General features: G+C 37.4%; 1 protein-coding gene across 1 annotated transcript in view; it reads right to left on the bottom strand.

The window, feature by feature from the left end:
* The window catches only part of FREM2 (FRAS1 related extracellular matrix 2), a 208,756-nt gene that overhangs the window by 17,359 nt on the left and 168,713 nt on the right, over positions 1–22,684 (bottom strand). Inside the window, exons 9-16 of the mRNA XM_024230898.3 lie at positions 21,297–21,494; positions 20,424–20,588; positions 19,664–19,846; positions 15,277–15,407; positions 13,501–13,659; positions 11,929–12,232; positions 8,493–8,624; positions 5,459–5,790 (exon numbers count right to left, since the gene is read on the bottom strand). Coding sequence (XP_024086666.3) covers positions 5,459–5,790; positions 8,493–8,624; positions 11,929–12,232; positions 13,501–13,659; positions 15,277–15,407; positions 19,664–19,846; positions 20,424–20,588; positions 21,297–21,494 — 1,604 coding nt within the window. The remainder of the gene's footprint in view (positions 1–5,458; positions 5,791–8,492; positions 8,625–11,928; positions 12,233–13,500; positions 13,660–15,276; positions 15,408–19,663; positions 19,847–20,423; positions 20,589–21,296; positions 21,495–22,684) is intronic.

Here is a 22,684-nt window from a genome sequence, read left to right as displayed (position 1 = left end):
TTCCAAACTATCTGATAGTTCTAAGAACTCAATTTAGCTTTAATAATCATTTTGCATCTAAAGTGTTTTTTATTGTGAACTCAAACAACTTTAAATTTTATTTACAAAATAGGTGTCACACACAAAGGTAGAGTGGTATCATTTATTTAATTCATCTCTATTTTTCTTTTCCTGCTATTTATCTGTGTTTATATTTTAGAAACTATTAAAATGATTTTAGAGTTAAATATCATTAGAGAAATTCCAAATTTGTTTTTCTTGGCAAGTAAAATTCTTAACTTTTATGAGTGGTGATCTAACTCTTGTAACTACTTTGTTCCTCTGTAAGCTTCATGTCTGGTGTCCTCATGAGTACTTGGTATGTTCCCTGGCACAGAGTAGGTGTTCATGGAATATTTCTTTAATGAATGAATGTACAAATAAATGAGATGGAAAAATCAGATATAGTTTTAATAACAGCTGAAGCTAGATGTAGTCTAGTTGCATAAAAGTTAATCACACTTCGTTGCTGTTAACAGATAACTATCCTGATAACTAATAAGGTAAATAATCTGAATTGGGAGGTTGGAGAAGGCAGAAAACCCTTACAGAGTGTGTTGATTTTTATTTACAAAGAAAAATGCAGGGGCTTGGCAATATTTTATGGTGGTAGCTTTAGCTACTAAGAACACATTTAAAAAATCAATTCTCTATCATGCTGTTCCTAGCAAAAGCAATTACCAGTTGATAAAATGTGTTTGCACAGTGATTACCTTGAGCTAAGATGCCAAATTTGGGAAAGGACTAGAGGAGGGCAAGTAATATCTGCTAGGCTCTTGGCCTGGGCTCTGTGGGATTGTTGAGGATAAACAGACCTGGGTCAGCACTGGCTTGCTGCAGGGGCTGTTTCCTGGGGTGGTCAATAAAACCACGAAGCCTCTGAAACACACAGACTCTGTGCTGTTGGTTTGCATTTTATTTTTCTCCATTTTCCCATCCTTAATGCTGAAATGCAAAAGTTTGGAAGGCCCTCATGACATTCTAAAATAGAGTGTAAAGTAGAATTTACCAAGCATTTACTTTGCTTTTCTTCAGGTGCCATCTCATGAAATATGCTTGCATTCAACACTGATCTGCCTGTATTCAGATGAAGCTGTAGACCACTGTTGTTAGGACATGGATTTGCACCATTTTACCAACGGTGGATGTGGATGTAACCTGGCACGTATTTTCATGAATGCTGTCAGGCAGCATACTTGTACCAAGAACAAAGGAAAAAGTTCATCTGGCTTTCTTGCAATTGCATCTGTGACCATATCCATTCCTCACATTCACTCACATTCAATTTAATGCCCAGATAAGCATTATGATGTGTTTAACAGCATAGGTTTACAAGCTACACGAACCTGGGCTAGTTATTTGAATTCTCTTTGCTTCAAAAATTGTACTTCTCTCAAAGGGTTGTTGTGAGGCTAGAATGAGTGGAAATATACAAAGTATTTAGAAGAATGGCAGGCATGTAGTAAACAATAAATAAATGTAAGCTATTACAATTATCATTATCCTTACTGTTATTGTTAGTACTATTATTAGATATTTTGTTCTCTTCACTATAAGCCAAAACTAATGGAGGAAAATTAGGGCAATATCTCAGAGGGTTGAATTTCTTCTACTTTTAGAAGTAGAAGAATTTTTATTTTCTTCTCCCTCACCTATATGTAAATAATATGTGTGTGTATGTTGAGGTGAGGGTGTAGGAGACTATCAACAGTAAGGGGAAAACTAGAGACTTAACCTCAATGAAGAAGGTAGAAGAAAATGGGATGGCCATCTATAACGGTTAATTTTAGGTGTCAGCTTTACTAGATTAAGGGATAACCAGACAGTGGGTAAAGCATTATTTCTGGGTGTGTCCATGAGAGTGTTTCCAGAAAAGATTGGCATTTGAATCCATGGACTGAGTAACGAAGACCCATCCTCACTCAATGTAAGTGGGCACCACCAAATTGGCTGATGCCTAGACAGACAAAAAAGGAAAAGAAAAGGACAAAAATAGTACTTATCTCAAAGAGTTGTTGTGAATTCTCTCTCTCTCTCTCGGAGCTGGGACACTCTTCCTTTCCTGCCCTTGGATATCGCAACTCCCAGTTCTCTGGTGTTTAGACTTGGGGACTTAACCCAGGTTCTTAGGCCTTTAGCCTCTTGGAGTGGGCCACACCACTGGCTTCCCTGGTTCTCCATCTTGCAGATGGCCTGCCATGGAACTGTTCAGTCTCTACGATCTCGTGAGCTAATTCTCATAAGGAATCCCTTCTCGTCTATCTATTCTATTGGTTCTGTCTCTGGGGGAAACCCTGACTAACACAACATCTCTAAGTTTCACTCCAAGAGAGTAAGCAACATGTTTTATTAAATTGTATTACCATTTAATTTACACTAAGGATTTTAGAATTGTATAACAAGATCCTAAAATCTCAATGATTTACTCTGAATCTGGTCATCACTATGATATTGATCATCATGGTTATGCTATTAAATTTATGTTTAACAATGCAAAAGCAGAAGTCTTTCAGAAGGAACTCATACAAGTTAGCCATCTTCCTTAAGAAAGTAGCGCAGACTATTAAGAACTGAATTATGTTGTAATTCTTATATTGCACTCTCTTCTAATATTATGGAACATAAGCTTTTCTAGCAGGCAAAACTTAACTGAAAACCTACAATTGCTGATTTTCACCTAATGGAGTAGAACTGTTGTCAGTTCCAATAGAGAAGCAGAGTAATGACTTTTCTAGCTGGCAGAAGTCATAGGAAGAAAAAAAATACTGAGCACAAATAATTTGATAAAGGAAGTGGAATTTTAAAAATCTAGCAAATTATAGTCACTTTAGCTGATCTAAATTTTACAGTAAGATTGGATTTGAAGAATGAACACAGTAGAGGGCAGGCTTTGCATTCAAAATAAAACAGCCTTGCTACATTAAAAAAGTGGACAGATATAATAGGATAAAGCTTAGGCAGGCAAGTGCAGGGTTTTTATTATTGATAGAAAAGGCTACCTTGGTAACACGTACAAAAGACGGAGAAGTGCTGCCACTTTGTGGAGAAGATAGAAAACATTCTTAAGGGTAAAAACAGACTATAAACTAGATGAGATCCACAGAGAAGTTCAATAGCATGAAGTGATTTTTTTTTTTTCTTTTTTTTTGTTGAGATGGAGTTTTACCTTGTTGCCCAGGCTGGAGTGCAATGGCGCGATCTCGGCTCACCACAACCTCCGCCTCCCAGTTCAAGCGATTCTCCTGCCTCAGCCTCCTGAGTAGCTGGGATTACAGGCATGCACCACCACGCCTGGCTAATTTTATTTTATTTTATTTTATTTTGACAGAGTCTCACTCTGTCGCTAGGCTGGAGTGCAGTGGCATGATCTCAGCTCACTGCAACCTCTGCCTCCCGGGTTCAAGTAGTTCTCCTGCCTCAGCCTCCTGAGTAGCTGGGATTACAGGAGCCCACCACCACACCTGGCTAATTTTTGTATTTTTTTTAGTAGAGACGGGGTTTCTTCATGTTGGTCAGGCTGCTCTCGAACTCCCGACCTCAGGTGATCCGCCCGCCTCGGCCTCCCAAAGTGTGGGATTACAGGCATGAAGTCACTGCTCCTGGCATATGAAATGATTTTAACAAGGAATGAGAACTACAACGTAATCCTATTCTTATATCCAATTTTGTTTATGCCAATAGATGCTGTGATGTAAGCAAGAATCTGAGAGAAAAGCAACCAGAAAGGAAATAGAAATAATTTAGTAATGGATTGAAGACAGCTTTGTAAGGAAGACATGAAGGAAGTAGAGATACCTGATCTATAAAGAAAAAGGGTAAGGTAGATTTGTTAATATGAGCCTTTATTTTTCTTCTGGGGATTGAATCTTTATTTTTCCATGTTTCTTTCAGGTGGCAAAAACAGGTTAGGAAAGAAGAATCTACAGGATGAACACGTATACGTGTTTAAGTAACTTGCTCAAAGACATATAGCTAGAAAATATCAGAGCCAAATTTTGGCCAGCATTTGCTTGATTCCAATATCCAGATTCCACCATCTTATACTGCTTCTCTATTGCTATTTCTATTGGCATTTTTAGCAATTCCTGCAAGTTACTAAACATTGCTGCTTTTTGACAAGGTGGCTATGGTCATGCCTCATCACCTCTGAGTCCAATTCAACATCAACACCAGCTGAGCTTGTCAAAGTCCACAGCTTTACTGTGGGATTATCTTATACTAGTTATCTGGTTTTTTCTTGCTACTGGTAACAACCAGTAGCAAGAAATTTCATATTTACATATTTCATATTTACATATTTCATATTTACATATTTCATATGTAAATATTTTAAAAATTACATATATTTAAAATTTTACATATATTTACATATGTAAAATTACATATATTTAAAATTTTACATATATTTAAAATATTTAAAAAATTACATATTTCATAAAAATTTCATATTTACATATTTAATATTTACATATTTCAACACCTTACGAATATAGCACAAAAAATGCAGCCTAACTTTAGCTCAATCTGGAAGGGCATTATATAGTCTATATATCATTCAACACTTCAATGCATAAAACTACTTATGTAACTCCTTATTTAGTCCAGGTAAGATATAGCATTGCTTTTAGTTCAAATACTCATAACAATTTTACATCATGCCCTACATATTTTAGGTTCTCTATTGTAACCCTGAAGAAGATCTTGCTTCCTTATCATTTTAACAACTTTGTTGCTGATGATGGGGTAGAGGTGAGGATTGTGTATGTGTATTTTATGTGTGAATGTCTGTGTAGTATGAAGAAGAATCAGTAATTGTAGAGTAAAAATAACAATATGTTTTAATAAAAACACTTTTGACTATGTTAATGATAGATAAATGAATCAAAAAGTGAAGAAGAGGAGAAAAACAGAAAGAAAAGGAAGGAGAGTAAAACAGGAGGCTAGAAGAAGAGAAAGTTTTGTAAAAGGTAAGGGAAGAAGAAAGTTAGAAAAGAGGGATAAAAATTAGACTGACTCCCAGGATTGTAAAACCTCACTTTAGGTGGCTCATGATACAACATCACAGGCATCTACACATAAACACAAAAAAAGATAGTGCATACTTTGAAGAGAAGTCAGTATTTGGATTTTTATAATATCAGAGTAGATTTTGAGCTTAAGGCAATAATTATACAGCATCCTTTTGACATAGATATAATGTTTCTAACCCATTGTCAAAAACTACATATATTCTGGCCCATTGTTAAGAAATATACATGGATTTTCACACCATCTATGCCAGTTGTCTGGTCCTTTGTTGTCAATAATAGCCTACAACACCAAGATGGAAAACTGGAGTTGGGACTTAGTACAAATCTATGTGACAAAACAAACCAATTGGTTTATCCAGTGACCAAACTCAGATGTTATAAATCTGTACCTGTCCATCCGTTCCAATGGTGCCACCACAGTCAGCAAGGAGTTCTGACATGTCATAGTAGCTAACAAACTCCCATAAACAGGCCTCTAGGTTCAGGTTCCGGTAGAAGCGTAAGGTATTGGAACCTCGGATGGACAAGCTGTACTGGTAAGGATATGTCTCTCCAATTATTTCCGGATTTTTGGTAGCATCAGTCAAGAAACCATAATGAGTCTTCACTTCAGTATAATCCAGGAGGTTGGAGCACTTGTGGTTTCCAACTCTTGTGCCATCAGGGCTGAGGGTGAGCTCAAAGTTAGAAAGCTCTCTAGTGGAGATCACAGGGAGCATGCCTATGATAAATCGAAATCATTGTTAACCTTCTTTCAAGTAGCCAAGAATTTTGAACACTTTAAAACTTCTTTATCTCTTAAGAAAACAAGTGTCATAAAATACTGTACAGCAATGATGATCAAAGTGGTGCCCAGGCCCGGCAACGTGGCTCATGCCTGTAATCCCGGCACTTTGGGAGGTCTAGGTGGGTGGATCACCTGAGGTCAGAAGTTCAAGACCAGCCTGGCCAACATGATGAAACCCTGTCTCTACCAAAATTACAATAGCCGGGCGTGGGGGCGGGTGCCTGTAATCCCAGCTACTTGGGAGGCCGAGGCAGGAGAATTGCTTGAACCTGGAAGGCGGAGGTTATAGTGAGCTGAGATCGTGCCACTGAACGCCAGCCTGGACAACAAGAGTGAAACTCCATCTCAAAAAAACCCCCCAGAAAAAACAAAAAAATTAAAAAGTGGTATACTAAGAATCCTGGGGTTTCCCAGGAAAATTTCAAGAGATCCATGACTTAAAAGCTATTTTCATAATGATACTAAGTTATTATTTGACTTTGTCACCCATATTCTCTCACAAATGCTGTTTTTCAGAGACTACAAGATATGATAAATTGCAACAGATTGAATGCAGAAGTAGAGAATCCAGTTATCTTCTATTAAGTCAGATATTAATGATACCTTCAAGAATATAAAAGTGCTTCTCATCTTTTTTTTATAACATAGTTTTTTTAAAGGATGTATTTCATGTTAATATGTAATGTATTTCTTTTTGTTATTTTTAAATAAGTGAATAAATAACAATTCCTCAGTTTTAATTTAAAATCCAATAAATATTTGTAGATATCACCCACATAAACAAAATCTCTTTGAGATCTTCAATAATTTCTAAGCTGTCCTGGATCATAAAAGTTGAAAACTGGCCATGCGTGGTGGCTCATGTCTGTAATCCCAGCACTTTGGGAGGCCAAGGCAGGTGGATCACTTGAGGTCAGGAGTTTGAGACCAGCTTGACCAGCATGGCGAAACCCCGTCTCTACTAAAAATACAAAAATTAGCCAGGCATGGTGATGCACGCCTGTAATTCCAGCTACTTAGGAGGCTGAGGCACGAGAATCGCTTGAACCCGGGAGGTGGAGGTTGCAGTGAGCTGAGATCGCGCTACTGCACTCTAGCCTGGGTAACAGAGTGAGACTCTGTCTCAAAAAAAAATTTAAAAAAAGTTGAAAACTACCACCATTAAAAAGCGAAGGCTAAGGACTGAAAATTTGTTCTGTAAAGGGTCAAATAGTAAATATTTTAGCATTGTGGTCCCTGAGGTCTCTGTTGACTGTTCAATGCTGCCATCAGAGTGAAAACCACTACTATGTGAAGGAAGAAACAGAACTGTGTGCAATAAAACTTTATTATGGGCAATGGATTTGAATTCCATACCATCTTTATGTCTCAAAAGTAGACTTCTTTTTTTTTCCCCAAACATTTGAAAATATAAAACCTATTCCTAGCTTGCAGACCATATGAAAACAGGCAGCAGACTGTATTTGGCCACAGGACATAGTGTGTTGAGCCCTGGCATAAGCAATACAGCAAAAGACTATGAACCAGTTCTTCTCTTTGAGCCTTTCCCACCTCTTCCTCTCAGATTCACTCGGAGCAAAACTCCAGCCCCACAGAAGTGGTAAGCCTCAACTACACTTCTGGCAGAGCTGTGGCTATTGAATATTGAACACTGCATTCAAAAAATGCAAAGCCAAGCCCTAGGAGTGGCAGAAGACACCACTCTTTCTTTTAGGAAATAACTCTTATAGGTCTGTGTTTCTCTGATGCGTCCCTTCTCAGCCCTTTGCAGCTCCAGTCACACCTCCACATGGACCTAGACAGTGGGTGGCTCAGGGACCAGCATTATGTTATAAAGGAAGGAATGCAGATTCCTGACCACCTGCCCTTCCAATCCCCAGAAAAATCTCAGGTTGTAATAGGAAGACATAGCAGATGTTCTTGTTCTAGGGGAGTAGATTCTATGTTGCAGCTCCTAATCATATTTCCTCTCCCTTAGCTACATAAAATATAATTAACATACCAAGTAATAAAATTAATATTAACAATTTGCTACAAGGATAAAGTGAATTGAGTGGAAAATAACTTGAAAATGCCTTCCGCACATGGTAAAATATTCATAAAGTATGATAAAGTTATTGATGCACACATTCTGGTCATGGCTACCTAGCCAGAGAAAATAGACATAATATTTAATACCTGTTAGTTTCATTTTTTATTTTATTTAAATATCTAGGAGATGAGATGTCTTACAGTTACATGATAAATATTGAGAGAGACATAAAACTCCAGCTATAAAATTGCAACACATGTTGAAGGTGGGCGCTAAGATATCAAATACTTTACTGTAACTTCAAGCTTACAATTGAAGATGCATTTGTACTCTTTCATAAAAGCTAGACCAGGTACCAAAGCTTTGTTTTATCGTGTCTGGATATGTATTACATCTATCTAATCTTAAAGAATGCTGACATTGCCATAGTTATAAAAACAGGGTAGAACAAAGCTAAAACAGTTGAAAGAAGCAGAAGGACTTAAAGCTCAAGTTGCAAATTGAACATTTGTTTAAGCTTGGTTATTTAGAAGAGGAAGGAAAATACACCAGGTAATGAGGAGTCCAAAACAATTCCACGGATTTGCTTACCCAAGTCACCTACCATCTATATGTGGCATTGTGACAGTCAGCTTGATAAGGTTTGTGTAGTCTGGGTCCTCAGGGCCTGTGTAGCGCAATTTAGCTGAGAACGGCTCTGCTCCAACAACCCCAGGTACACGGGGCTGACAAAGACCTTGAAAAAAAAAAAAAACATATTTATGTGAAAAGAAGGTAATCAATAATACCTAAAGAATGTTTTAAAAAATAGGAGCTATTATTTTTCTGTGTACTTTCAACTTCTCTGTGGAGTAGGGCATGGCTAAGAGTGTACATCATGTCATAAGGAATTAGAAGTCCACAGGGTGAGAAGTAATCACAGCAGACAGTTAGTGGCCACTGGACAATTTATGGATTGTTCAAACTTTGAGAAAAAATTTGTTACCATTCAATGTAACTTAATGTGTGCTGGTTGTTCTAAGTCATGGTCATATTCACAAAACCATTTAAATATAAAGTATGAACGGATACAGTAAAAGTGATTGAAAGTCAGTAGGATAAAAGTAAGTGTAGTTAAACCAAGTAAATGTTATTTTTACTCTAGAATAATATACTTATCGTTAGTTATGTTTACATTACTTATAAGTGAATAAAACTAAAACTGTGCTCATTTTAGGAACAAAAACTAAAGTCTCCTTAAAAATCAGAGAGCAAAATGTGTACAGTAGACTTTTCTCTATATATGTAATTTTTTACAGTATGTGTATTATACATTATAATCCATTTTATATTCATCTCTTTCTGTCTCATATCTCCCAGTGACCTTCAAGAATTTGGACATGGAGCTCTTTCTCCAGTATTTCCTTTAGGAAAATAGTGGGGTTTCTATTTGAACATCACGAAAGGAACCAAGATGCTGAATTATAATTTCAGGAGAACTTGGAAAGATACAATGGCTTATCTGTTTGTATAAAACAGAGAAAATAGACAAATATGTATTAGAATAGCAATGAAGCCAGAGTCAGGCCCCAGCATAGAGGCTGTCTGATTTATTAAAAGAGAGAATCATTTTAAGGCATTATTTAAATATTTGATCCTGAATATATAGTAGTCACAGGTGGACATATGACCTCTATGCAGCAAATTTACTTTTGAATGCAGTGTGCAAATGGATGATTTAGAAATAGAATCATATATATACAACCTTTATTTTATTATACTTTAAGTTTTAGGGTACATGTGCACAATGTGCAGGTTAGTTACATATGTATACATGTGCCATGCTGGTGTGCTGCACCCATTAACTCACCATTCAGCATTAGGTATATCTCCCAATGCTATCCCTCCCCACTCCCCCCATCCCACAACAGTCCCCAGAGTGTGATGTTCCCCTTCCTGTGTCCATGTGTTCTCATTGTTCGATTCTCATCTATGAGTGAGAATATGCGGTGTTTTGTTTTTTGTCCTTGCGATAGTTTACTGAGAATGATGATTTCCAATTTCATCCATGTCCCTACAAAGGACATGAACTCATCCTTTTTTATGGCTGCATAGTATTCCATGGTGTATATGTGCCACATTTTCTTAATCCAGTCTGTCATTGTTGGACATTTGGGTTGGTTCCAAGTCTTTGCTATTGTGAATAGTGCCGCAATAAACATACATGTGCATGTGTCTTTATAGCAGCATGATTTATAGTCCTTTGGGTATATACCCAGTAATGGGATGGCTGGGTCAAATGGTATTTCTAGTTCTAGATCCCTGAGGAATAACCACACTGACTTCCACAATGGTTGAACTAGTTTACAGTCCCACCAACAGTGTAAAAGTGTTCCTATTTCTCCACATCCTCTCCAGCACCTGTTGTTTCCTGACTTTTTAACGATTGCCATTCTAACTGGTGTGAGATGGTATCTCATTGTGGTTTTGATTTGCATTTCTCTGATGGCCATTGATGATGACACATTTTTTCATGTGTCTTTTGGCTGCATAAATGTCTTCTTTTGAGAAGTGTCTGTTCATATCCTTCGCCCACTTTTTGATGGGGTTGTTTGTTTTTTTCTTGTAAATTTGTTGGAGTTCATTGTAGATTCTGGATATTAGCCCTTTGTCAGATGAGTAGGTTGCGAAAATTTTCTCCAATTTTGTAGGTTGCCTGATCATTCTGATGGTAGTTCCTTTTGCTGTGCAGAAGCTCTTTAGTTTAATTAGATCCCATTTGTCAATTTTGGCTTTTGTTGCCATTGCTTTTAGTGTTTTAGACATGAAATCCTTGCCCATGCCTATCATGCTACTTGACTTCAAACTATACTACAAGGCTACAGTAACCAAAACAGCATGGTACTGGTACCAAAACAGAGATATAGATCAATGGAACAGAACAGAGCCCTCAGAAATAACGTCGCATATCTACAACTATCTGATCTTTGACAAACCTGACAAAAACAAGCAATGGGGAAAGGATTCCCTATTTAATAAATGGTGCTGGGAAAACTGGCTAGCCATATGTAGAAAGCTGAAACTGGATCCCTTCCTTACAACTTATACAAAAATTAATTCAAGATGGATTAAAGACTTAAACGTTAGACCTAAAACCACAAAAACCCTAGAAGAAAACCTAGGCAATACCATTCAGGACATAGGCATGGGCAAGGACTTCATGTCTAAAACCGTTTTTAAGAAAAATCTCATTAAAAATTATTCTGCAGAGTGAAGGATTTATTTATACAGTGGATTTCCTGTCTTTCCAATGTTGTCCCCAGCACATCCTATTCTCCATCCCCAATGTCTCTTTGCTCCAGCCTTAAATACAGTCTCTCTTGAAATACCAAGGTGTTAATTTGCACATACCCCTCTATCTGGACTGCCCTTCCCCTCCCATCCCCAGCAAAATCCTACTCACCCAACAACCAGCTGAGCTCCTTGCACGGCATGAGCTCTGTTCAGATCTGAGCCTTGCATACCATTCTGCCTTGTCTCCTGGTTTTTCCTCTTCTCCCTCTCAGAAGCTTCCCCATTTCTCTGCCTGCCGTTCCCAGAATGTCCCACATTCTTTCTTGCTTTTGTGAGTTGTTGCTCATGCTTGTTTTCCTCTACTCTTTTCAGATTCAGCTTGAGCCTCCCCTCTTTGATGAGCCTTTCCTGACCCACTCAGGGTAAAACTAATCACTTCTACCCGTGCATTTCTGTGCCCTGTCTAGACTAAAATGTGTCTGCATCTTCAACTGGACCAAGAATTCCTCAAAAGCAGGGATCCTGTCTTCTTTATTTTGTTGCCAGCACAAAGCATTGTGTCTGGCATATAATAGATACTTAAAGGTAGAATGAATAAATATTTTGTTTTCTAATAGATAATTTTGTAAAAATAGATTTTAATTTGTAACTACTTACAAAATATATGGAATATGTGGGACATTGGAAGTATTAATAACCAGAAAGTAGACATTTGTAATATTGCACAGTATTCCAGTGATCTTCAGGGGAAAATGGCAATGACTGACCTTCTTCTCTGCTGATGGTTACAATAGGGCTCACGAGCTCCAGGCCTTCATCCCCATTGGTGTTCACAGCACGAGCTGCGCACTGTACCCGGGAGCCAGGCTGAAAGTATATGGAGTCCAGCGTGACCATCTTGGATGATGTAAAAAAGGTGTCGAAGTCCACTTCTCTCATAGGGCTGGTCACACCATCAGGGCCCGCAGGTGCACTAATCAGCCACCGGTACCGGGTCAAAGTGTCATTGATGTTCTCACTTGCACAGATAGAGCCTGTTTTATCGTAGTCTGAATATTTGGGGTTGCAAGCCTATGGAAAACAAATGACTGTGTTAGGAACAGAGTGTAGAACAGGTGGAACGCATTCTTCTCCCATTCTCTGCCATCGAGTTTTCACTGATGCTTTCCCCAATTTCCACATACTGTTCATACAGCTTCCGAATTTTGATTCCCAGGCAAGATAACATTTATAAACATAATCTTGCATTTCAAACAGCTTATTGGATGTTTCTACTTCTAACTTAATACGTGTAAAATTGTTATTTATACCATAATCTCTTGAATCATCAGGTTTGCCAATTATCCTTATTCTCTCTTTTTTCCTCCTTCCCTTCCTGTCGCTCATCTTACCCGCCTTATCCAGTGAGTCATGAACTCGGCTGATTCTTCTTTTGCAGTGTTGCTTAAGTTGATGCCTTCCTCTCCATTTCCAGCAGCACTTCTCTGTCTAATTCAGCATCTTTTCTTCCAGTCCACTGACACATGACTGCCTTGTTAACCTGCCAGCTTAACCCCTCTGGTCATTCTTCTGTGTGTGAGAACTCTTCACTACCCAACAAATGAAGTCTAAATTTCTTAATATGACATTTAAAACTCCCTATACTTTGACACCAAATTATCTCTGCCTTGTTGACTCAATAAACATGTACTGTGTACTTTTTATATATAAGTGATTATAGAAGTGCTGTTGTGATATAAACATAAGTAAGTCATAATTTTAGTTCACAAGGAACTTATAACTTAGAGTCAAGAAAAGGCAAATTTTAAAAGTAGTGATAATTTGCTATTTCTTATGCTATTTTTTTCTAGCTGTAGCTCATGTTGCAGTCCCTTCTTCCTAGAATGACCCTCCCTTATCAGACTTGCATCTTAAACGGTCAAAATTCCACCTGACCATCCAAAACCTCCCCTCATATATGGAGCTGCAGCTCTGACTTCTAATTTGTATCATTTTCATGATAGTGGTTATATCTTGCCTTATATTAGAGTAACCAATTCCTATATTCTTCTCTTCATCTCTAAATATCTTGAATGCAGACTTCATATCTTATTTATTTTTCTATTGGTGACAGACTGAGATAACACACTATGTACACATCAGTTAATGAACCTTTGTTGGGCGAAGAAAGAAAAATGGGAGCTTTATTTGATTAGTGTTATATTTGCAAGTTCAAGGCTTAAACCATGTAGTATTTTTCTACTTTCATTTCTTCATAACAAAGCCAATGCTATATTGACTATAATTATTTGAAATAATTATCTTACAATTTTCCTCAATTTTGTGACTCTCCTACTCACTGTGATACAGATGACAGGATAGCCAGACACGGGTTCAGCACTCTCCTTAGCTTTGGAAGTGTCGTCATACATCAACAGGGATACAATTTGAGGGACAGAAGGAAAAGTGACATCTGCCATGCTGCTCATTTCTTCTATGTACACAATGGCTTTCGTCACCTAGAAGGAAAAGATAATTATCACTGATTAATGAAATATTAAACTTCTGATGCTTCTACCCTACAGGACAATACTCACGATCCCTGGCAAACTCATGGCCTCATTATGATGCAAATTGTCATACTCAGAGCCACTGGAGAGCAACAGGCCCTAAGTGGCCTGAGCACATGACCTTGGCACGTTGTTCACATCTTATGGTTCCAGGGAGGGCAGCTGAGCCCAGGGCAGTCAATCCAAAGGTTGGCCAGCGGCCCATGAGGTGTTTGGGCTCTAATTTATTTTTTTTCTCCAGTTGTGATGACAGTAGCTAAATGTGTCTTGGGGTTGTGAAGGGACATTTTATGAAGGAGTCAATTCTTTGACAGTGGGAGTAAAGCTGGAGGACATTCTGAAGAAAGGAAGATCACAGAGGTCATGGGATAGTGTGAGCCTGGATGAAGCAGATGCCAGTAATAAGAAACTCTTTGAAGCAGCCAAGGGCAGAAGGTACTGCCTGAAAGCCAGGCAGGGGGAGAATTTGAGTTCCAGACCGAAGAGGAATCTATGAACACCTGCTGCTGGGTAAGGTGACAAGAACACCTTGCTGTGAATTTGCCCTGACACCCTAATAACCTTCCAACATCTGACTACATAGCATAGTTTCCCGAACTATCTTTACATGTATATTTTTAAAAGAAGCTGTCATCACTGGAAGTAATTTGAGTGACTATTCTTTTCACCCAAAAGAATTTCATACTCTACTCCATAAAAATAATAATAAAAGATTCATCTTATGTGATGGAGACACAAAACTATATTTGGTAAAGATTGCCCATACTTGAATTTTAAATAACTTGACAAAAAGCAAGGCACTGTAGTAGAAAAACCATCAAGCAGTAAAGATTACAAAATGATAAAAATATTTAAGGAAAAAAGTTTCCCAGCTTGAACTCATACTAAAATGAAACAAATAAAAAAAAGCAATACAGTAAATTTAAGCAAAGACATAAAAAATTAATACATTCCAAAAAGACATGTAGTTTTAAAAATTATTTCCGATGTAAAGGTCAACATTCTGTGGAATTATGTTCATTTTGAGGAAAATCTGGTTAATGAGACAATATAAATTAAATAAGTATAGACAACAAGATTTAGGACTGCAACATTTTGATCATGAGGCTGTGGACATCAAATTCTGATAAAGCCAGGAGAAACAGACCTTGATTTGGAGGGTTAGCAAACTGCTTTGTGGGTTTGAATATGTTTTATGAGTTGTGGCACTGAATTAAGAGTTCCCTCTTTACTCTGAGATGCTGCTTTCTCTCTGATGGTTAATCCCAAGGTCAATCAATCATTACTGACTGACATGGGGAAGGGAAGTACACAAGTTTGGGGCTCTGTGGCTTCAGTCCTTGAGTTTCGACAAACATGATTTTTTGAAGAAAAAGATAGGCATTTCTTGACTATGATCTAATCAGAAAAAAATACATTTAGGTGGTAAAAAGAGATTATGCATATCTCTTTCAAGTAAGGCTTGTACAAAGTCTCCTCATTTTATTGTACACTATGTGATTGCTTTTATGCATTTTCTCTGACAAACGGCTAGCCACGAATTTACATATACATTACATTACTTACCTGTGTCTCTGCTACCATATTTTCATCAGGTTTTAGGTGAACAGTAAAGGCCTCTCTCATCTCTCTCACCCCGTCAAAGATAACTTCGATTTCAACCACGTGCTGGGTTTCCCCTTCCTTAAACTCAATTTCTACAAATGCAAAATCACAGATTTAAATCGTTTGCATATGAATATGAGAAGCTTTCTATTAAGCTTGCTTTTTTTTTTTTTACTGTGGCCTACAATGAGAAATACATTTTACACTGTGGTCCAGTATATTTGGGTGTGTGTGTAAAATGAAATCAAATATTTAACAAACATCACTAATTCTTATTCTGTGCATTTTACTTTAATATTTTCTTTTTTCCCAAGACTTTATTTTTTTAATTTTTTTATTTCCATAGGGTTTTAGGGGAACAGGAGGTGTTTGGTTGCATGAATAAGTTCTTGAGTGGTGATTTCTGAGATTTTGTTTCACCCATCACCCAAGCAGTATATACACTGTACCCAATTTGTAGTCTTACACCCTTCACCTCCCTCCCACCCTTTCCCTGAAGTCCCAAAAGTTCATTGTATCATTGTTATGCCTTTGCATCCTCATAGCTTAGCTCCCACTTATGAGTGAGAATATACAATGTTTGGTTTTCCATTCCTGAGTTACTTCACTTAGAATAATGGTCTCCAGTTCTATCCAGGTTGCTGGGAATACCGATTTTATCTGAAGGAAAATTTTAATAATAAGACATTGGTTTGTTGGCCCACAGTTTGAAAAGATGCTGAATTATGGGAGGGACAATCAGTAGTTCTAATATTGGGACATAATCAGAAAAATTAACCTCTTATTCCCCAGAATTTCTAAACCAATAGGACTCAAGAAAATGAATATGATCATAAGTATAATAGAGTGTGAATGGGATTTACATTATGTACATATGTAGAAAAGCTGGATAAATAATTGTTCAGTTTTTTATACAATATCAAATTATATTTCAAGAAGACTTCTTTGTGTTTTTCAGGGAAACTTAGACAAGTTATTTTAGATAAATGCTAGTGATTTTTTTCCCTTCACCCTGTCCTTTCTCACTAAGAAAGAATTGCTTCTTTGTCATGAAAGTTAAATCTAGAATCCTAAAAAAAAATCAGAATTCTTTTCTTAACCACTCATTTCAAAATTACTAAAAAACATGAAAATTATCAGATTTTATCAAACTCATAATTAAGCAGCTGATCATACTGTAAACCATGGATAAACTATTTTGTTGGTTTTACTATACCTTTTAAGATACTGTTTCAAAAGAGAAAATATAAAGCCTATAAAGCATAATTATCCCAATTAGAAGAGTCAACAGATGCTAGTTTCTGATGTAGCTGCAGTTCAATTATTATAATTCTAAATTACAAATCCTTTAGAGTCTGGAAGAAGAAAATGAATTGCCAGTGCATTTTCCTTTTTCTGCTTCAATTTTTAAATTATCAGGTACGAGGAGCAATTTTCTTCTCTTTATCTTTAAAGATTTTTTTCTTTTTCTTTTTAAAATTAGTTCTCTGTCTCTAGATACAGCAATTATTCCTATTAGCCTTCACATATTATACGAGCCCATCAGTCTCAGATTTCTTATACCCTGAGAGAACTTATAGTTCTTGTTCCAGAGAAGAAAATAGCTAATTATTTGTTTGATTTGACCTGTATGATGTGACATTAAAAAATGGGTTTCTAACACTTAAATATCTGGGAATTTCATAAGAAAATAGAGATTTTTGAGTTTTTTGGCACCTTCCGGCATGGCAGAAGACTATGAACACTAGGCTGTGATAATACAGGCTTTTCTTGGCAAGGAATGGGCTTGCTGGCTTAATGACACTACAGTCACTCCATTTTCTCTCATATTTTCCTTGGTTTACTCATTTTCATTCCTTATCTTAGACATGTAAACATTCAAGGTTTTGTAATGCCTTGAGTTATACAAACCAAATTTCTTAAAATTTAAAAAATTAAATATTTATTTTAAATATTTTTTATTGTTTTCTGATAGTATACTTGCTGGATGGTGGTCAAGTTTTCTCATTCACATTTATCTTTTTCTGTCACTTTAGACTATTTTAGCATGCAAAAAATTTCAACTTTTTTTCTATATTTAATTTTTTCTGTTTTTTTGCAAATAACTCACTTCAGTTTGAACCTTAAAAGGAGAAATTAGAAAACGTTTCAGAAAAATATTCCTTAAATTTTTAATATAAACATTATAAAACACATGTTGACATTTATTGGATAAAAGAGACCAACAGGTTTATTTAATGTTTTAACTTTTTTCTGACTTTATTTTTCAGTTTACTACATAGCTATAATTTTGTTTCCATTTAGCAAAAGGAAACCTTTTACTTCCAAGAAAAACGTTTTTTGATAAAAGTCGTGTTGTCAATATTTAAAAGATTCTTCTTTCATGTAAAATCTGCTCATTATAGAAAGACATTTTATATTTTATAATTCAGTAGTGAATCAGTTTTGTTTTCCCTTCTCTGGGACTACATGTGACTTATTTCAAATTATATATTATGTTTTACATAGAGAATAATCTGGGGATAACTTTGAAGCTCTAGAGTAGTTCATCAAATTATAACCATTATATGGAAAGAATATACAAGCTCCTTTGTAGAAGATGCCATTTTTTATATTGCCTCACTAACTTTATTACTGATTCAGTGATACCTATCAGTTGTTTCCTCAGCTTTGTTTGTAAATTAGATAAAGATGAATGCCTGAAGTGCTAAGATCATCAAGAACTAATGACTCTTGATAGTGAGAGGTAGGAAAGTGGAAAACACAGTGAATAATTAGACTCCAGATCATTCATAAATGTAATTTTGGACATAAAGTTACTTTTATTTTGTAAGCAAATAATTCAGAGAGAGAGCAAGTGAGAGAGAAGAACTGATTTGTTTTTTTTTTCTTTAGACGGAGTTTTGCGCTTGTCTCTCAGGCTGGAGTGTAATGGCGGATCTCGGCCTCTGCCTCCCGGGTTCAAGCCATTCTCCTGCTCAGGCTCCCAAGTAGCTGGGATTACAGGCATGCGCCACCACGCCTGGCTAATTTTTGTATTTTTAGTAGAGACGGGGTTTTGCCATGTTGGTCAGGCTGGTCTCGAACTCCTGACCTCAGGTGATCCACCTGCCTCAGCCTCCCAAAGTGCTGGGATTACAGGTGTGAGCCAACGCACCCGGCCAGAACTGACTTGTTTTAATTACTGATAAAAGTAAATGGCAGGCTGAGTTTGGTGGTTCATGTCTTTAATCCAAGCACTTTGGGAGGACAAGGTGGGCAGATCACTTGAGACTAGGAGTTTGAGGCCAGCCTGGCCAACATGGCAAAACCCCATCTCTACAAAAAATACGAAAAATTAGCTGGGCATGGTGGTGCATGCCTGTAGTCCTAGCTTCTTGGGAGGCTGAGGTGGGAGGATCACTTGAACCTAAGACACGGAGATTGCAGTGAGCTGTGATTACGCCACTGCATGCTAGCCTGGCCAACAGTGTGAGACTCTGTCTCCAAAAAAAAAAAAAAAAGATGGTGACATGGTGACATGGCCCAACATTTGCAAAAGGAGAGGGATGAAAGACATCTCTAAGTGGCTCCTAAATCCTAGAGAACGTATTGTCTCTGTGGTTAATATTTCACTATACTTTTACTGTCCTTTGTTAACACAAAATTTTTTGGTTTAGATTTAGATTGCTGGTGTTCTCTAAACTAAAATAGATTATTATTACAGTTATCATGCATATTGCAATGACATAGAAAAATATAGGAAATTATTATTTAATCTGGTAACTACAATGAAGGTAAAACCAATAGAAAGCCAATTCAAAACAGAAGGTTATTTAGCACACTTACTCAAAATTTCCCTAAGTCCTAACACATATACCCTGTAAGTCAAAAAGAAAAAAATCTTGGAAATAAATCCCACTGTGTTTGTTTTACTAAATGAGAGGAATTTAAAAGAGTATGTCTACATTTTAATTGAAACAGCTCAGAAACAGAAAGTCAAATACTGCTTGTTCTCACTTGTAAGTGGTAACTAAATAATGTGTACACGTGGACATAAAGTGTGGAATGATAAACATTGAAGGCTTGGGAGGGTGGGGGAGTGGCAGGGGGTGGGTATTGAGAAATTATTTAATGGGTACAATGTACATTATTCGGGGGATGGATATACTAAAAGACTAGACTTCACTACTACATAATATAACCATGTAACAAAATTGCACTTGTACCCCTTAAAATTATACCCCCTAAAAAAGAGTGTCCTATTTTGATTTCAATTGGATGTTTCCCTTCTTTTCCTTAAGGGCACTGGCACTGGCACACAGAGTTGGCATGATCCATCAGGAGACAGGCCCTGGGAGCCCCATACCTTCTGACACAGGGTGGTAGTCTTCTCCAGAGGTGGCCGAGCCATCCTTGGTGTGGACTCTCACAATGGAAACCTTTGAAGTGTCTCCTTGGCGAATCACTGGAATTCTTATAACCACTGACTCTCCAGGTTCTTTGGGTTCAGTGACACTAAATTTGGTTTCTCCAAATTTAATAACAGTCTCTAAAATTGTGGGAAACAAAGACAAATGAAATTGTTAGTAAGGGAAATGCTTTTCCTCCATTTCTAATGTTAGTTTCCATGTGGGAGGGGATAAATGACTATTACACTCCTGGCTTCTCTCTGTCCCGTCACTCAAAATTAGTGATGTGTGTGGAAGGAAAAGCTGGCATATGTTGTCCAGCTCCTTCCAGGGATCTAACCAGCCCCCAGAGAGCATGTGCTGCCAGCTCTCTATATGTGCCATAAATGACACATGAGCAGGCCACTGAAGGTGGGTGGGGAGGGAGGAAACTATTGGTCCGCCTGTACCCAACGGTGTGTATAGAGTAGAGGGCCAGTATGGATGTTTGGGAATTAGTGTTTGGATATAAGCCATATTCTCCAGCGTCAACTTTATCAGTTTTAATGGTTTATTTTGTTCCCCATTTGTTTGTCTTTTTGCTATTTCTCAATTGCTTAAAAACCCTAGTCATAAAGCAGAGGAGGTGGGGGCATTTTTCTGAGTCACTTAAAACCTTGACTTGGATGGATTTTAGTTTCTAATTTACAGTTGAACAAACAAAAAAAGATTTCTTACTATCAGCATCATCTCGGATCCTTATGAGAGTTTCGTTTTGTTCACCAACTGCAGCCCCAAAGGGAGAGTTGCTTTGTGGAGTGCCGAGTACCAGGCGGAGCTCCTCTACCTCCTCATAGAGCACATCGTCCATCAGCTCAAGAATGCAGGGCTTTTCAGTCTCACCTGGAACAATAATGTCAGCAGGTCAATCACATCCCATAGGAATATATCTACAACTAGAATGTGAGCACCATAAGGGCAAGTTTGTTGATTTTCCCTGCTGTATCAGTGCAATAAATAGTGTTTGGCATGCAATAAGCCTTCAGTAGATATTTGCTGAGTAAGTGAATAAATATTTAAGTATATGCAATGACCAGCACTTATTTGTATGGGGAATTTCTTTGATTTCTGTCTTTAAGCTCTGCCACTCATCTTAGAAAACAAGGGAAAAAGCACAAATGCCAATTTTATTTATGAATTTTTAGCATTACATTCAGAATGCAAGATTAGCAGCCTTGCCCTGGTTGATCATTGTTAATCTGACCTCAACACTAGATTCTAGTATTATTAACTTTTGACTTACTAAACAAATCATTGAGCCAAGTTTAATTCCTAGCATTGTAAAGTTTGTACATTTGATATGCTTTTGTCCACTGAATAAGTTTTGAATAAACCATATTTCACATCACTGGAAATCAATAAGTTAATGCAGATACAAAAAGGGCATTCATTTAACCTATTAAAAATCGATTTCACTTTCCTCATTTAGTGCACATAAAACCATGCCATACGCTTGTTGATATCGAGGAACTTGTATTTCCCTGATTTATATTTCTGAGTAAAAATTCGGCTTCTTCAAATTTCACGAAAAAATTTCAAGCTCAAGCTTACCAGGGAGGAATGTGATGATGGAGATATCAGTGTTTGGGCGTTCTTCAAAGTCCATCATCACCTGTGCAGACCCCTGACGGGTGTAGCATCTCACTGAAGATCTGTACTGGACATCCCCACTCCTGTGGATCATTGTAACTATCTGCCCATCACTTTCGCTGCCAGTATATATTCGTTCTTTGAATTGCATCTTAGGCACTGCAAAAAGAAAGGATTAAAGTGAACAGAAATATCCTTGTGGAAAATGGCATTTCGGAAGATGTGATTTAGTGGAAAGAATAATTGAAAGTAAGTGAGAAGAACTGGATTCTGTCTCCATTCAGTCACTTGCCAATATTTTGACCTTAAGCAAATCACTCAAGAGTTTTGATTTCCTTACCTTTGACATTTTGCTCTGCCTGTTTGGTAAAGTAAGGGTATGCAATGAAATGCTAAAAAGTAGATAAAACCACAAACCTTAAGATATTTGTATCTATATGTTTCTTAGTCATGAGCCTTTCAGAATTTCCTGACATGAAGAACACTAAATATTGTGCACATAATTACAAGCATAGTTCACTCAGATCATGTGGGTAAGTTGACTGTGTGTGTGGTGTGTGTGATTTTTAGGTGACACCTATGCTAGGTTAATTACGTATAGGGCTCATTGACAATAGGTGAGACTTCTCCAAGCACTGTTGAAATCATCATGATTGAAGAGTGTTCAGAATTCCCTTGTGATGACGTGTCAGAGAGCTCTGCCATGTGTCCAGCAGAGGCTTGTCCCAGAACAGCATTTTTGGCACATTGTTAAAGAAATTTTATGAGTGTCTAGGGGAAGGAGATGACAGAAAATGTCTTGTGCTGTGAAGTGGAGAAAGATTATTGACACTCATGAGTCTGTGCAGTTCCACGTGGTTTCACCCAACTGTGGTGAGGGGAATTCTTGAGGCACAATCAAGATACTAATGACATCACATTTTTTTTCTTTAAGGTTTGAAAGAATAAAAGTTGTATTGTGAGACTGTCTAATTCTATCAAAATCATCAGGAGGAGAAAGGTGTGGTCAGCTAGGGTATTTGTATGAGTTGGGCTGTGTCCCCCTCAAATTCATATGTTGAAATCCCAACCCCCAATACCTGAGGATGTGACCTTATTGGTAGGTTGGGTCTTGACAGAAGTAATTAAGTTACAATGAGGTCTTTAGGGTGGGCTCTAATCCAATGTGACTGGTGTCCTCATAAAAAGGGAAAATTAGACAGAGACACATACAGGGAACATCATGTGAAGAGACATAGGGACAACATGGTCATCTTCAAGCCAAGGAGAGAGGCCTGGAACCTCCTTCCCTGACAGCCCTCAGAAGGAAGCGAGCCTGCCAACACCTTAATTTTGGACTTCCAGCCAAC

The sequence above is a fragment of the Pongo abelii genome, chromosome 14 (genome assembly GCF_028885655.2).
Source record: "Pongo abelii isolate AG06213 chromosome 14, NHGRI_mPonAbe1-v2.0_pri, whole genome shotgun sequence".
NCBI classification, from domain to species: Eukaryota; Metazoa; Chordata; class Mammalia; order Primates; family Hominidae; genus Pongo; species Pongo abelii.
The sequence above is the reverse complement of the archived record's forward strand: the minus strand, read 5'-3'. Positions and strand labels throughout refer to the sequence as shown.